Genomic DNA, 17,031 nt, shown 5'->3' with positions numbered 1-17,031 from the left:
AAGCCAAGTTTGCAAATTGTTTTCTTCGAACCTATTTCGTCATGAATTTAAAATTTTGGTATTCGTTTACCCACCCCCCTCCCCCCCCCCTTTTCAATCAAAGGCTATATATTTTAGGTTTCTAATGATTTATACGCATTTTCCTGTAATCATCCGGCTAAGACGCCGTTCTTCTCGCATGGATGCTCTTAATAACGAGTTGACTCCGGGCATCTGTAAAATTTGCATATATAGGATCCTTCAGAACTCCATGACTTGTTAGCACCGAATCAATTGCAGCATAAAGAGATCATCACATAAGAAAAGCAAGAACAACTGAGTTGCAAAACGATTTTTCTTCCAAAGGTTTCTTTAAAGCGACCGTTTTACTCTAGAGATTTTTTGTTGTTCCCGTCTTTGGAATCCTTATCGTCGTTTATACCTGCACTTTGTATTTGATGTTCGTGGAAGTAAAGGACGTTGATCATGGAGGGCTTATTGCCCAGGACAGAAAGACATTGACTTAACAACTGATCCATCATTATCAATGTGAGAGTCAAGACAAGTTGAAATCATCGGTGGGTTAAAGAAACAAATACGATTTTAAAGAATGTCTTTAGGAGCAAATTATTCAGGTGAAAAAAAGTACGGCGATGAGCAGCCATTTCCATTACACACTCCTGACGAGTCACGTAAAGCAATTCTACACAATGCTGATGCGCCGGAGAAGAAACCAATGACAATAAAGCGCGAGACCTCGCAGATATCTGCTGCTGCTACCGAACACTAAATCAACGAAGTTAATTTTGATAAACAATCCAAAGCTAATGGAATAATTTCAACGGCAGGGAAAAGAAATCCTCACGCATTACCCAAGCGTGTCATTCCTATGGTAAACAGTATAAGTAGAAAATGAACTGGAAATGATAAAGGGCAAACAAAAGAACGGGTCGGTGACTTCACATTTCCAAGAAGAACTGTTATTATTTTATCTCAGCCTCGCTCAGGCTTGTCCGATGTATTCTATTTATTTGAGCCTCTCCATGGGTTCATGAGGTTTCCGCGCTAAGAAATCGACGACATGGAAACTATGAATTTCCTTAAAGGAGTTTTACGCTGTAAGTTCACCTATGCAAAGTGTCCAACACGTTTTAGGTACAAGAGCAACGCACTTTCTGCGTCACCACTGTGCATAAGAGATACTTCATCTAATAAACCGGCAAAAGCACGTGGCAAATTGACCCCCAGAAACATACAAAATGTTTGCAAGTCTAACTGCAACATAACAGTTGTGAAAAATCTCCAAGAATACCCAAAAACAAGGTCGAGTCACTGTTTTCTCTTTGCAGCTCGACCACCTGCACGATTATATACTTGGTAAGGGACCCACGTTCAATTACATTTTTTCATGTAAAAGCAGGCATAAGATTTTGGGGGTATTTCAAAGATCACTCCAAAGGTAACGGCCCTCGCCCGTCTTTGAAGCTCTACCATACTAAGATATGTCGACAAATCGAGGCTAGTTTGAGAACGTTTTTAAAGTTCACTTGGCGAATGAACGACAATTACTTTATGCTTCGATACGTGGACCTTACCAGAAATCCTATTGAAACTTTGACAAGGGTTTTTGATCTTACTGGAATAACTATGCATATGATCACTCTTGAAAGGGTCGAGAGTCATACCTCAGAGAACAACGAGGAGAACGGATACGCCATGTCAACAAATCGGAACTCCAAGGCACAAATCGATGAATGGAGGCTTCAAGTGGATCCAGACCTTGTGAACATCATAGAGGATGGTTGCCGCCATGTTATGTTACTACTCGGTTATAAACCTCTAAATGAGTCAGAAACCATGCAGTATATAAATTACCTATTTCGATTCATGATGATCAACGGACTGCACCATGGTCTTCTGCTCCTTGGGAAAAATTAGCACGCCAATAGACTTTAATGGTTCATCATTCTCACTCATGGTTGATATTCTCCAACCTAAACTCCTCTTCGTCATTTTTGATAAATTCTGCATTCGATTACAGGAGAGAAGGCACCGATGATGTATGGTGCGCATTCCTCCATCCCGAATGAAGCGAAAAAGAGACATCTTTTTAAAACTTCGAGTTTTAAAGTTCTGCAACTCTAATGTTGCCATGGTGGAGAGAAAGTCAGAATGAAAATAAAACAATTTCATTGACTTAAGGGAGATACTTCGAAGCAACGCTATATTCTCTTATAATTTGAATGAGTGTACCAGATAAAAGAGGGAATAACGAATTAAACTCTTTTGTATTTGGCGCTCACCAATATCCCTCTAATTGGTTTCAAAATGTTCCTCCCTATCTGAAAACGAGTAGTGGGTCGTACTCGTCACTTTCACGACGTTGATCATCCAATGTTGTGGTCATGCGTGAGTGGACCACTTCGTATGATGATATCATACGTCACTATATAGTCAACACGTCTCAACAATATATTTCGTTCCTGACTTATTAATGACGAATGCTTGAATAGGTTAGAGCCAGGTTGCAATATGGGATTTTTAGTCTCGAAATTTTAGTCTCTCGAAATTAAAGCTTTTAACCCGTAACCTTCCGATATCTGATTGCTAATTCTCCCCTCTAGCTGAGACACATTTCCTTGTAAATGAGTCACGAGAACTTGGTGCTAGATCAAGATAACAACTTCCACTCGATACGTTGCTGGATAATATATGGACACTATTAGGAAAAGTTTCAAGTTAATTACTTCGTGGAGTTCCGAGGTTAATATGCGTAGAAGGTTAGAGGCGTAGAGGCGTAGAGGGTCAGAGGCGTAGAGGGTTAGAGGCGTAGAAGGTTAGAGGCGTGGAGGGTTAGAGGCGTAGAAGGTTAGAGGCGTAGAGGGTTAGAGGCGTTGAGGGTTAAAGGCGTAGAGGGTTAGAGGCGTAGAGGGTTAGAGGCGTAGAGGGTTAGAGGCGTAGAGGGTTAGAGGCGTAGAGAGCTAGAGGCGTAGAGGGCTAGAGGCGTAGAGGGCTAGAGGCGTAGAGGGCTAGAGGCGTAGAGGGTTAGAGGCGTAGAGGGTTAGAGGCGTAGAGGGTTAGACGTGTAGAGGGTTGGAAGCGTAAAGGGTTAGAGGCGTAGACGGTTAGAGGAGAGACCATCCATTTTTGAAACCGTGACATGTTTTTGTTTTCGTTTTTCTTTCTCTACCAAATTCTCCTCATCTAAATACAAAGGCGTCCATGTCTTACTAGGTATAGCAAATGTTATGTTCAAATTTCAAACGTGCACGAAAAAGTCTCACTTGTTGCAGGGAGTGAAGTTTTATAGTGTTTACTAATGGTACATAATTGAGGAATTGTGTGCAGAAATAGAATGGTAATAATTTGCTAATCAACGAACCAATTATTTCAAACAATGATTTATCATTTGCACTATTTAAACACGCTAAGCGAGCTCCCATTTGTTTATCAAAAACCTAACCGACCCATGGTTATATTTAACTTAAAGGAAAAACTTGAACTCCATGAAAAGATTTACTAATTTAGCCAGAACAAAACTGATTAACGTTAGAACCTGATTATCTCACCCGTTTGAACTCGTAAACTATCTATTACATCTGGCTTACATCACCCAAACGACTCCACAGTTAACAAGAATTAAACAACGATCACTTTGAGTCAACACCTAACCCTGTAGACCTTCTAATCCTCACATTTTAAAACGCTTATCCGCTGACAAAAATGGCGCTTAAAAATAGCTATGCTGGAGTGTGTTAGAGCAAAGAGTCACCCGAGGTGTCTTATATCTCGAGACAAGGCTCTTTAGCACAATAAATGAGTGAAAAATTATGAAGTGGAGGTAGCAATTAATGATTTTACCACAATTGGTAGTAATGTCGCAATCTTATTGGCCAATTTGCCGTTTTCGATGAGGTACAGACAACGCTGCTCGCGTCAACATGTCACGCAATGCCATTATCAGCTCTGAAACATGGATGACTCGGAAAGTTTGACGTCGATATTGTGATTAAAAAAAAATCGAAAGTAGTGTAGCGTGGTCTGTACCCTCATCGGCAACGATATTCATCATCACCGTGGTCAAAATTTGTTTTGGACTCACGAGGTGTTATCAAGTGAGTCCTCAACATTTTGATGACAGTGTTAATTTGTTAAATTGATTTCGCCAGAATATCAAAGTCTGTGGTCGAGTTGTAGAAGCTCTGTGGTTACTTTTTGTTTTCTCTTCCACCAGATGAATAAAAGTACAAGAAGTACAGCCACAATTCCCATCAAGAAACCCATTACCAAACCAACGATTCCGCGAGTAAGGTCAGTCGAGGATTGCTCTGCAAAAGATACAGTGACACTTCTTAGTTGTATGTGAAATGGTCGCGGAACCTGGAGAAGAAACATTAGGGTTTTTGCATCTCGGGTGTTGCCTTGTTTTTTAAGTTTGTCGCATTTGTACCGAGCGTTAATCTTATCCGTTTTTAACGCCTTTTATTCTTTTGGAAAACGTTGCGAGGACATGCAATAGAACCCTTTGCGCTTATTAACCATTTACATCCTAACATCAGTCTGCAAATTCTCCATACCGCTCTCTACCCATTTTATAAGGTGCTGACATGGAGAATTTGTTCAATAATGAAGAGCTTCTTCATTTGGTGAGCATTTCCTTTATACTTGTGATGATATTGTTTGATTCAGGGGTAATATTGTCAGGAGCAAACAGATACTAGTGACTCAAAGGATTAAGACCTGTCGAGTCTTTCGTCATTCGCGTAGCTAGTAGGCTTAACACTTGACCTTGCCCTCGCCAAACTTACCTTTAGTCACGACTGAATCGTGTGACGGAGCAAAGTAGGTGGCGTGCGTGGATTCACATGTAAACTCGCTTGAAACAAGTCCTATTGCCTTCAAACCGGTTTTTACCCAGACCTTTTTATCCTCATCGAAATAGACACACCCAAGCTTTTTGTCTTTCGGTACTGATAATATGATAAAGACCAGCTTCAGAGGATGTGTAAGGCTTTGAATCACAATCGGTGTCTTTGTGATAGGATCACGTAGATCCACACCAATAATCTAGAAGTCACAAAAAATAATAAACATTTTTGTTAAAAATGAATGATAAAATGCTTCAATCTCAACTTCAACATTGTCATATTTATTATCTGTATGATGTGGGTTTTTATCTGGTTAAAATCTACCTCAGATTTCTTCTTGACGACCTTGCGAATTCCGGAGGCTTTTAGAGATGTATTTGACAACTGAAAAATTTGGTTTATGAGAATGTCTCTTGCTATCTTACTTCACTCATCTTCCCGTATTTTTTTCTTCCTATTTAACTTTCCATGAAGACCGTTTTACAAGGGATAGAAAAAACAGAAGCGCACAAATATTTGTTTCAAATGCCAAATCGCGCAGACTTTGCTTTCAAGCGCTAAGCGAACAGCCGCGGAATCACTGCGCAACGAGTCCTGGCGTCCTCGAAGTCAGGGGTTTCCTAAAAATAAAATTCCAGAACAATTTCGTGGCGTGACTTTCGCATTATCATTTGAAATAAAGGGGAAAACATAGCCACCAATTTGACGAAAGACGCTGCTGCTGAGGGACTCATTCGCCTCTTGGTTGGCGTGCTGAGCTGCCGTTAGATACGTCAGGTTTAAGTTGAGCCTTAAGTAAGGGAATCTACTCTCACTGTGCCTCCTCCAACTCAGGGAAGCTGGCGGAACGATGGAGGATGACTATTGTTTGACCAGCATCGCATTTTGGAGAATTGAAAAGATTTCTAGAAGTATGATCTCACCTAAGAGACGAAACTGGAATAGGCTTCAACATAAATGGTTCACTACTTAGCCTTACTACTGTTGATACTTACCTGAGAGCTGACAACTTGACTGTCATCCCTTTGTTTACTTTTGTCTGCTACAATTAGATCTTTTTTGTACCGAACCATCTTCAGAAACACACCACAGCAGATTTTTCCCTCTCCGCACTTCCTCAGGCCACTGTACTCTTTAGTGAGTTGTGGGCCTGGGTCAAATCTTGGGGCACCAGGCTTACTGCTTGATACGATTTCTTCTTTTAATCCTGCCACCTGTACCTTGACTGATCCAAGTCTATCATCGGATACTTCCCTAGGGGGATCCCCGCACTGTAAGTCCGTCCCAATGTTATTTGCAAATTTCTCCAATGCATCTCCCACTGTCTGCCAGAATTCATAGTTTCAAAAAAATATTTTTAAGTGGTTTTGCACACAAATTAAATAAGCTCTTTTCTTTCTTGCTGTTTTGATCAGAATAGAGGTTTATTTAAAGTCAAAGAGATCAAGCTAAAGTTTGGTTTTGCCTCAAGGACACTATTGTTTCTGAATGAAAAACTATGAGCTTATGATAACATTCTAGCGTTTTAGCGTTTTTACATTTTATTGTTGGCTTCATACCGTAACCAACAGGAAAAAAAATAGTGCAAAGGAGTCAGGAGTTGAACTAGTATTCTAACGACTCGAGTATACGAGTAAGTGACCACTGCATTTAGTGCTTTCGAGATATTTTTTGCGATTGTCTTTACTCAATGATTCGAATGTTTGCTTTATGGTGAGCAAACGATTTCACGTTTGCCAGTTTCTATCAATTTTTCTTCGCTTGTTCATAGTCTCTGTCACTCGTTCTTTTCTCTCATTTATGACGGAAAAAGGCAACACTCGAAAATAAAATCGCATCCACGTGCTAGCGCATAATATGCTGTAAATTCAAAACTATTTAGGCCAATACATTATTTATTACATGTATATCACCTCTTACCTCTTTTAAGCCGTCGTTGTTGTCAATAGAATCGTCTGCAAGGTCAGCAATCCATGAGTAAAAATTCCCAGCTAAATCATCAGGAAGTGGTTTATCGTCCAGCCCTTGCAGAATAATCACTGCAGCGTTGGCCGTCCTAGAGCTGTCAAACATTTCACGTTAATATTTCGCATTTTACGCTTCGGTTATCTCCATCCTCGTCTAACCATTTGCACAACTGGAGAAACGCATGAGGAAGAGAAATGTCCATATTTTAAACGAGCTATTTACTGTGTCTTGTAGATATATTTATTCAAAGCAAAAACAACAATATTAATTCATAGGTGAATTAAAGCAGTGGCTGTGATGACCTAATTTAAGAAGACAGCTTGAGGAGAAAACTTGCAAAGATACAAATTGGTAAGAATTTACCAATTCACCGTTTCCTTATCCCAAATTTTCCAAAATTCTGGAATTGAATCTTGGATTTGGTTTAACACCAAATTCAATTTGAAAAATGCATGAATGCTCTTCTGAAAGCCAGATTGTATTCTAACTCCAGTCATCAAGATTTTAGTAGGTTGGAAATACTCCTTCAAGAAAAATGAATAAAATAATACATCTGATATATCCTTGGTTTCAAAATATCATGTCTTTTAGTCTACCTGTTATCCGATGCTGTTACATTCGTTTTGACGAGAACAGTCAAAAGGGGAAAAGCTATATCCTGGTCGATCACAGTAGACTCAAGGATATCGAAGACAATTTCTTCTGTTCTTCGAGAAATGTTGTTCCTAACCTCATCTGAAATTTGGAGTTTTAAAGGCAACAATGTCAATTAACAAGTGATCACATGGGCATGATGAATCATTCCATGCTGAAGAATGCAATGGAAGACATTTCATGTGTTCGCATGAGCTGATCTAAACACGTTAGTTTAGAGTCAATGAATTATTTTTTATTGACGTGGCTTCGTTGTTTTGTGGCGTCTAAGTATCTTTTTTCGTCCGTCGCATCTGTTTTTATCATTGTTTGGTATTACTGTATGTCTGATTACATATAGTTAATGTCTCTTGACAAGTATATTTTCCACCATTAAATTTAGAAGTAAAGTAGGGATCCACGCAGGTGATTTGCAATGAATGAAGCCTGCAAAACTATGGCTTCAACAGTTTTCGAGTCCTTTTGTCTCACATACTAGTCGGGTACTTTTAACAACTGAAAGGTGAAGCTACAGGTTGAAGAAATCTAACTATTTCCAGTCAGTTTCTTTGATTGCAGCTCTCCTGCATGGATCATATCTTTATTTTACATGTAAATTTCACAGCACTCCTCCAATATGATTTACCTTCGGTGTTATTAGACTGCTGCACAGTGCCCACGATACTCATAATAGCGCCAAGGGCTGCATCCACATCACCACTCTGCAATGGATCATCAACAGCATTTTGAAGCAACCTTTCCAGAGCATTCGGGGTCAAAACATCGCTGCTCGGTGGACTTGAGGTGATGTTAAACGTTGCTATTTTAAACGAGTCAAACTTATCCAAGACCACCACACACAGGGGAAGAAGGAAATCTGGACCGGATCCCTGAGGCACCATCTGCTCTCGTTCAGAATCGCTAGAGGGAATCCCAAAGGTCTCACAAACATCTTTTTCGACCAGCAAGCCAAACGAGTATCGTAGAGGAAAAGCATCCAAGTCGGTTTCCCATCCAGGAGCTGCGTAAGATAGAGGCGAAATAAAATGAAACGGAAGATACCGATAATGGAATTTGTATAGTGTAATCGTATGGACACAACAATTAGATCGTATCCTGTTATAAATTCGCATAATTCATAGAGAGGCATTCTCGTGGCATTGGCAACTCTTAAAATAGTTGCATTGATCTATGGCGATTAGTACGATTAGTATTCCGTTGACTCACCTGACAAAGTAACAACATCCAGTGCTTGGACGGAGCTTGGCGACACAGATAATCCGGCAGATGGACGGGCAGTGGGTCCTTTTCTTACTTCTACGGTTAAAGACGCTGCGCCCTCTTCACTCCCGTCATTGACTGTTAGCTTGAATCGATATTTAGCATCGGGCTTTAGAAGATTTACAGGCAACGTCAAGAGAACAAATGAGTCGTTTCCAGGGTTAAACGACGTGGCCGGATTGTAACCACTCAGCTCTACGAAAGAAAATCCTGGAGAAAAGAGAAAAAAAGTCGCTTATGACTTTACTGAGCTACACCTTCCGGAAGTACGAAGCGACATGATTATTTTGGTAAGGCAAGAACTGTATTTGTATTTACGAATTGTTTGGATCAGGGAGGTCCGCCACGAACTCTTACTTGGTCATTTGTGATTTGCTTGTGGAAAAAATGCAAGAATTTCAAAGTTCTCTGCTTGACCAAGGATTCCGATGGCAATTCTCTACCAAGTAAGGTATTTCCTAATAATAAAATACCCAAGCTGTTCAAAAATACCGATACCAGGTTAAGTTATCTTCATCATCTCCATTCGACACACCTTGTTCTTGTGAACTGCTCCATTCCACCTTAGCAGGCTCCGTGTTTGTTTTGTAGTATCCCTGCAGTTTCAGTCTATCATTTGAGTTCATCTTTATGTGTGCTACATTCACCCAAACAGCTGGTGGATTGCCTTCCACCACAGTCAGTTTTATGGAGGCCGCAGCGGAACGGAAACCTTTTGTCACATCCACACTGAACATAAATTATTTTAAAAAAAAACGCGCGAAAACTGAGCATATCATTACAGTCGTTAAAAGAAGAGCTGTTTGAAGACATTAGAAGGAACGCAATGCTTCAGATAAAGGATCGTCACATGACTACCGAGACCTCTTTTTACGTGGAAAGTCTATGGAGGATCACATCCAGTATTTCCTAAATTTTCTAGAAAGGTTGAAATACTTAACACCGTTCTTAAACGTTCAGTGAATAAATTTGGAAAGCTTTTTTTAACTTTACAATTGTTCGCTGAATAAGCCACAAAAGAGATTCAAACACTGCTGATACTGATCCAGCGCCCTACCCATCGTCATCATGTATCAGAAATAAGCACTGAACTTATTCCTGAATAAGAATACTTGGTGAATTTCTTTCTATAATTGAAAAAATACTCATAAATCTGTGTCAATTCGCAAAAATTCGGTATAGAAAGATATGGGCTAACGTTAAGTAAAGGCTAATAAAAGAAACTCTAAAAGCATGCAAAAGCTTGCGCGATAATTTTGTCATTCAGATCTGCTATTTTTCGACTATTACTTCCATTCTATTAATTTTGAGATGTAAGCAACTGGTATTTATTCTGGGACAAACCTGATTATATATGTCTTCCCAGCGAAGAAATGGTTACTCTGCACCGCGATTATACATCCATTTACAGCAGAAAATATCAATTCATTATTCAGGGTGGAGTTACATAAGCCGCCGCTTTGTACTGCACAACTCCAGCTGCAAGATAACTCATGTTTCGTTCTATCAGGATCGATGGTCAATGTTTTGGCGTCCAGTTTAATCGAACCACTGTTACGACCAATTAATCGATCACCTAGGAATTGAAAAGCGATAGAGTTGAAAAAACGCTTAGACGGTTCTTAAGATGAAAAAAAAAAATCTTTGATAAATTGATTCTCCATTACTTTTCAATTCGTAGGAGAAAATTGGAAAAAAACTAAAGATTGTCGCGAGGTTTCTCTGGTCACAGTGTTTCTGTGACATTCAGTGACATTCTGTGACATTCTGCAATACCTTGTGAATGAGTGGTTGCAGAATTTCTGCGACACTCAGTAAATGAGTTGTTGCAGAATTTCTGTAACACCCAGTGTATGAGTGGTCGCAGAATTTCTGCAACACCTGGTGAATGAGTGGTTGCAGAATTTCTATGACACCCAGTGAATGAGTGGTTGCAGAATTTCTGCAACACCCAGCGTATGAGTTGTCACAGAATTTCTGCGACACCCAGTGTATGAGTTGGTGCAGAATTTCTGCGACACTTAGAGTATGAGTGGTCGTAGAATTTCTGCAACACCCAGGGTATAAGTGGTCGCAGAATTTCTGCAACATCCAGTGTGTGAGGGGTAGCAGAATTTCTGCAACATCCAGTGGACTAGTGGTTGCAGAATTTCTGCAACGCACAGTGCATGAGAGGTTGCAGAATTTCTGCAACATTCAGTGACTGACTGTCAGCAGATTAGACGGATTACCTCTGCATCTTTTCATGATTGTCCATTAACACATAGTTTCTTACGGACACGCTAAATATTGCAGAGGAAAATGTAAATTTTCAACTTATTTTAAAATTTGTCCGCTAGATTTGATAATTTTTAAGTGATTACCAAAACTTGCAGAGGAAAATCATTAATTTATCCAAAAATGTGCTATTTTGGAAAACACAAAATAGATTGGAAATCGTTTGAAGTTACATGATCTTGCCTCGTCTTGCACTGTTAATTTACTTCGTTTGGCTTAGATTTAATGCCCTCAATCGAGAGATGATCCCTCAGGTTCGTAATCAATTTTCCACTGAGATCTGCTATGATGTGGCACTAAATACCCTAAAACTAAGTAGATCAGCCTCACCTGAGGTTAAAAGTTTTGGCTCTCTAGAAATAACTGTTAGGTTATCAACCACCGAGAGAACTCGAATTCTTGTTCTTCTACTCACTTTCTAGATGTCACAAAATTGTTTTTACCTCCAAGTATAGCGGCTTCCAGAGGACTGGGCAAGGCTTTGATGACTTGGCTCATGAAGGTCTTAACACTAGGATTGTACTTCATCCTTACAGTCACAGTAAATGTGCAGTTGACTTCACCGGTTAACAGGCCCTTAGTTATCTTAAGAGTGCTTTGGTATCTGGTGGCATTGAACGCAGCACTGAACTCGACCCTCTTTTTAGCGCTAGCATCACTGCATGTAACAGCCCAAGAAAAGTCTACTCTGGTATCGTTCGCGCAAGGAGCAACCTGCATGGTGAGTAAGGAAGTGAGAATTAGAATGGATGAAATATTCTCCATATTCAAGTGTTGTACAGTAGGCATTTTATCTAACAGAAGACTTTCCCTCAGATTATTTTTCATTGCTTTCAACTCTCATTTTGCTAGCTTATTTCAGTAGAGACAGAATAAACCTCGGGTGCTCTAATGTCCTTGGACGTGGTCCACCTCTTGGCTAAGAGATGCTTGTGTAAAGCAAATGTCTACTAGAAATAGAAGAAGCTTTTGGTTATATTTCTTGCAGAACGGGAGATTATGGAGAATTTCATTAATTTTCCGAAATACCACCAGCATACTGTGCAGGAAGGAATTACAAAGATATTACTATTTTATAAAATTATACAGCAGTAGTCTCTGTGGCTAAAAAAAACTCAGCCTAGGAGAAACCGCAGAGGGAGCCGCAAACTTACAGTCACGGTTGTCCTGATATGGAAATCTTCCGAAACAAAGACTTCCCCTTCACTTAGGTCGATGCTGGAACTTAGAGTCAGCTCTGGGACTGGATCAGACACTTTAATAACTGAATGAGAAGTTTCTTCAAAGCGTGACGTATTTAGGAAGTTGGCCACTTCGAGCTTGAATAAGTATGTTTTGTTAGCCTCAAAGAGAGATCCTGGGATTTTAACGCGGTCATCTTGTGAACTTAGGTTACTGAGGATATTTGTTATAGCTATGAAGTCACTTCCTGAGTTAGGCGATATCAGAGACCATTTGATAATGAGTGGTCGGCCGCCGCTACCAAAGGACTGAGTTCCAGAGAGGGAGAGATTTCCACAGGAAGAAAGAACGTTGGGACCTAAGAAGTGAAAGAGTAGACAAATAAAAAAAGAAAAGAACTTTTAGTTTTCGAATGGTTCTCTCAGTAGATTCTCAACCTCTTTACGTATACTTCCTATTTAAGTTGACTGTGACATAGCAAGCTGACTTATTAGGCACCAATCCTCCCCTTTTGCCTCCTCCATATACCGACTAAACCTTTCCTTATTGGCAATTCCAACAAAAATTAAATTACATTAAGGTAGTGTCCCTAAAGATCCCTTTTTCGTTACTTTCCTTTCTTCTTGTCAACTAATTTTGATTTGATGACAAGTTTACATGCTAATCACACCTGGGAATAAAGGGGCCTTTACCGAGAGAACTAGAAAATCACCTCCGCTCAATGTACTTAATTGACCTAAACTTACATTTTTGTCACTTTTGAAAGCAGAACACTGCATTTTTAAGCTGAATTTTAAGGGACACAAAATAATGGTATACATATTAACGTTAGTTTTCACTATGTGGAGACATGGAAACGCCCTTTACTAGATGCTGGTGTCCCTGAGCTTCCATTGGCTCACCTTTGATCACTGGCACTGGTTTCAAAGGAACATCTGGTAAATTAACAGCAAACGAACCAATGAGAAACTTGCCGTACTCTTCATTACGGGCCTTGAACACGCCAGCCTTAAACTCTAGTAAGTCTCCAACTGATATGTTTGCACCAACTCCAGGGATTATTTGTAACTCCTGCGTATGGCTTAGGCGGCACTGAGGATAACTGCCCAACGTTGTCAATGTCGCAGGAATAAAGAATTCGTCGCACGTTTCCTCTGCACTGACAAACTGCACCTCCACATTAAACTGAATCAGAATTTTTGCGGCTGTCTCACTGAACTTAACGCTGGTAACTTGCGGTGCGGGCGCATAAACAATCTGAACACTCGATGATGCTAACACAGTCACAGTGGCACTCGGCGAAATTACTGAAGTTGAGTCTGGAGAGGTCGTGGATATTAAAGAAGAAGCTGAAAAGTAAATAGATATTCGTTACACTTTCTAGATTAAGCTCTAACGACTTCTTTGGACCATTCTAAAAACGAAGCGTAGTTTTCCTTTCAATGCACGATGATGGTCAAAATATAGTCCAAGTACCTAGGTATTATTGTTTCTCCTGATTGTGATAAATAAGTGCCATCCTTTCTAATTTTACCATCAAGCTCTAAATTTACCATCTTTTTTTAAATGAAATGAAATGAAATACTTGTCGTCAAACGCTAAGCCAATTGATATTGAGTTTAAATTGGAATTAGTCACATGTTATTTCAGACATCCAAATGGGCCTTTAAATCCAGTCGGTTAAAATATTTAAATTCAGTATTGGCATCAAGAGAAAAGAGGAATAAACTCGCTGTACCTGATGGGCTTGTAAAGGAAGGATTCGCCACTGAGGATACCTTGATGGTTGTCGCTGAAGTAATCGAGGACGTTGCGGGCGAAGATGAAATCGATGGTGTCGAGAAAGTTGACAATACTGAAGGAGTAAGAGAAGACGATATGGAAGAAACTGTTACAAGTGAAGGAGAAGCCGAGTTTGTAGAAGTGTCCGTCGATGATGCTTCAGTATCATGAGAAATAGTAGAAGGTGTAGAGTAAATAGTTGAAATCGAAGAAGTCAAGGCTATTTGTGAAGTTGTCAAAATGGCAGTAGAATGTGTTGAAATAGTTTCCGTCGAGGTTTCCTCGGCACTAGAGCTCGAAGTGGCTGTGGTAGAATCATCAGCATTAGTTGATGACGCAAAGGAAGTAGGTGGGACTGAAGAAATCTGTGTATTTTCCGAACTTGTTGAAGTAGCCGTGGACGTTGTTGAAGAAGTATACGCGTTGAAGGATGTAACAGTACCCGACAGAGTCGTTGAAACGTCATAAGAGGTCCCAGTTTGGGTTTTTTGAGTTCCTGAAAAGGAAGTTATGGTCAGATGCTATTGTTTAAAACTCACCTCCTTTACTTTTAAAAAGCCGGTTGGTTACTCCCTGAGTGTTCGATTGCCTCGTTCCCGCAGCAGCTTTGACTTATCAGCCAGTCACTGAATTAGTCAGTTGATTGGTAAGTCCATCGGTTAATCTGCGCGCAGCTAGACAGTTAGCCATTTGTCAGTTAGTCGACCACCTACCCCATCAGTAAGTTCTTTCGTCATTCAGAGTGTGTCAGAGCGTCAGTTAGTACCTAAAGTATATTTTTGGGTTTGAATTTTGAGCTTTTTAGCTAATCTTTGGAAAGATGCATTGTTATTTAATTTGCTGAGGTTTGTTTGGCTTCAGATCTGTTGACTAAATGCATAGTAATCCATGATCAAAATGTTAGGTAATATATTAAAATAATGCAGTGACGACACCTGTGGGTAGATCTTCTTTTGAATTATATGGGTTTGCCCCATTATAGATTGCCGATACAGAAAAAGCACCTGGAAATAAATTGAAGTCTATGTTAGTGACACTCTCTGAAATGAATCTCAGGTTTTTACACACAAAGGAGCGAATTTCTTGTCGATGAATTGTTTCTACTTTACCAATTTCCTATCTTATTCAGCTTGTTTATATATCCAAAAAGAACTTCCACGGACAAATTTCATTTACTCACTAGTGTTGCATTGAACTTTGATCCAACAGGTTTCAGCAGGAATAGAGGCCATGGACATGGGAAGAGAAGCTGTAGAATCCAGTGCGAATGGAGAAGAAGAGAAGCTGCTGTCCTTTGGAATGAAACTTGTTGAATACGACATGGTGACACTACACGAGGGACGACACGCGAGGATGGAGGAGGCGGAACCTGCCATGGAGGATGGGGTATTATGCAGAAAAGAGGAGTGGCCGCTGATTGTGGAATACGACATGCTGACTCTAGACGTTGAATACGACATGGTGACACTAGACGAGGGACGACACGCGAGGATGGAGGAGGCGGAACCTGCCATGGAGGATGGGGTATTATGCAGAAAAGAGGAGTGGCTGCTGATTGTGGAATACGACATGTAAACTCTAGACGAGGGAGAACTTGCAAGGATGGAGGTGGTTAATCCTGCCACGGAGAATATCCCATTACCTTTTAAAGAATACGTGATCCGGTAAATATGACAGAAAACGTTATAAAAAGCTTATAACCCTGCAAGACCCGTCTAAGAGGATCGAACATGTCGGTGCAACATCATCCAAGAAAGTGTTAGACTGATTTGGCTATCATGTTTCGCGATTGTGCATGATGTTGGATCATGCTGAAGAAAGTTTGAATTTCCTCATCATGAAACCTATGTGTTACTCACAGCTGTGATCAGAAACGTCCCATACTTTTGCCTACGAAATTTAACATTACTGAACTTTCATCATGCTCACTAATGGTCAATTATTCATAGTAATTCGCAGTAGTATTGTTCCGAGACAATAGTTGTAATAGATATGTAACGTTCGTTTGGCCACTATGTTCAACTCCGTACGAATCGCTCTAACGAAGGGCTAACGCTCGCAAAGTCAGCTTAGGAACTCTTTACGGAGTCCAATTTACATTATCAACTCAGTTAATAAAACCAAATTATCTGTACAATATTGTTCAAATCGCATAGCATACAGGTTTTCTTGTGTGCGATTGACTTGATAAACTGAGAAATTGACTTTCAGTCGGCAGTAGATTCTAATGCAATCAGAATGATTTAACTTAAACAGAGATAATTTCATTTTTTCCATAATTTCCTCTTTGTTGTCACGTCACAGTATTTGCCACGTGGTCTGAAGCTAGAGAATCAAAAGGTTCAAGAAGATTTCCTTTTGATATAGGACATTTCATCTGTTAACAAAACTCAAGAAAAGAGAGAGGCCCAAACGTTTATCCGGTCAAAGGAAAATTTCAGATCAAATCGATTTCATCCGGCTTAAGTGCATGAATAAATTGTCGTCCGTCAAATTTATCCTTCTTGTTTTTGTTTTCGTTCTATGCAATACAAGGAACTGACTGTTCCCACACCATTATGCCTCCCTTGAAACCTAGAGATTTGAATAAATACTTGAAATTAACCCGCCGTTTACGCCAACTGGTTAAAAAACTGCAGTGTAACAATTGAGATAATAATACCCCTCGAAGTAGGTCGCCTAACTCGCTCACCTTCGGAACCAACACATACGCAGACACTAGAGCAGTTCGACGGATAAGACCAAGTCGTGGAAACAGTCACATGGCTGCTACCTATGGATGATGTCACATGACTGCTATTCGTGGATGATGACACATCTGAAAGAGACACATGATAACATAGTCAATTAGACAGTCAAACACTTTTTCTGTTCTCTTTCTATAATATGTCTATGCGTTTGTCTGCCTATCTGCCTGTTCGCTTGTCTGCCTACCTGCCTATTTATCTTTCCGTTTGCTATTTGTTTGCCTGTCTGAATGTCTGTCTGCTTGAATGCTACAGGAACAACCACTTAGTTTCTGACTTAAAATGCCATCTTGCTATTGAACATCTGTCTAGAG

General features: G+C 40.0%; 1 protein-coding gene across 1 annotated transcript; it reads right to left on the bottom strand.

Annotated features, from left to right (window-relative positions):
- Positions 1-3,140: 3,140 nt before the first annotated feature.
- LOC113668446 (uncharacterized) lies at positions 3,141-15,606 on the bottom strand. Its single transcript, XM_089200790.1, has 14 exons — positions 15,151-15,606; positions 13,927-14,466; positions 13,091-13,537; positions 12,161-12,546; positions 11,450-11,720; positions 10,074-10,305; positions 9,265-9,458; positions 8,676-8,939; positions 8,095-8,469; positions 7,412-7,550; positions 6,768-6,909; positions 5,843-6,172; positions 4,788-5,046; positions 3,141-4,307 (listed from the first exon to the last, which is right to left on the bottom strand). Exons 1-14 carry the CDS (start codon positions 15,539-15,541, stop codon positions 4,153-4,155), a joined length of 4,125 nt encoding a protein of 1,374 aa, XP_089056916.1. The 5' UTR covers positions 15,542-15,606; the 3' UTR covers positions 3,141-4,152.
- Positions 15,607-17,031: the final 1,425 nt, after the last annotated feature.

This window comes from Pocillopora damicornis, chromosome 3, assembly GCF_964200805.1.
Source record: "Pocillopora damicornis chromosome 3, jaPocDami1.2, whole genome shotgun sequence".
Classification (NCBI taxonomy): Eukaryota; Metazoa; Cnidaria; class Anthozoa; order Scleractinia; family Pocilloporidae; genus Pocillopora; species Pocillopora damicornis.
The sequence above is the reverse complement of the archived record's forward strand: the minus strand, read 5'-3'. Positions and strand labels throughout refer to the sequence as shown.

What these genes read in the sequence shown, in the direction of transcription:
- LOC113668446 (XM_089200790.1), bottom strand. Translation starts at nt 15,541, where the DNA reads ATGTCGTATTCCACAATCAGCAGCCACTCCTCTTTTCTGCATAATACC. An exon ending in ATATCAGGACAACCGTGACT is followed by an intron (nt 11,721 to 12,160) that starts GTAAGTTTGCGG and finishes CTCACCATGCAG; the next exon opens with GTTGCTCCTTGCGCGAACGA. An exon ending in GCAGTCTAATAACACCGAAG is followed by an intron (nt 7,551 to 8,094) that starts GTAAATCATATT and finishes TCCAAATTTCAG; the next exon opens with ATGAGGTTAGGAACAACATT.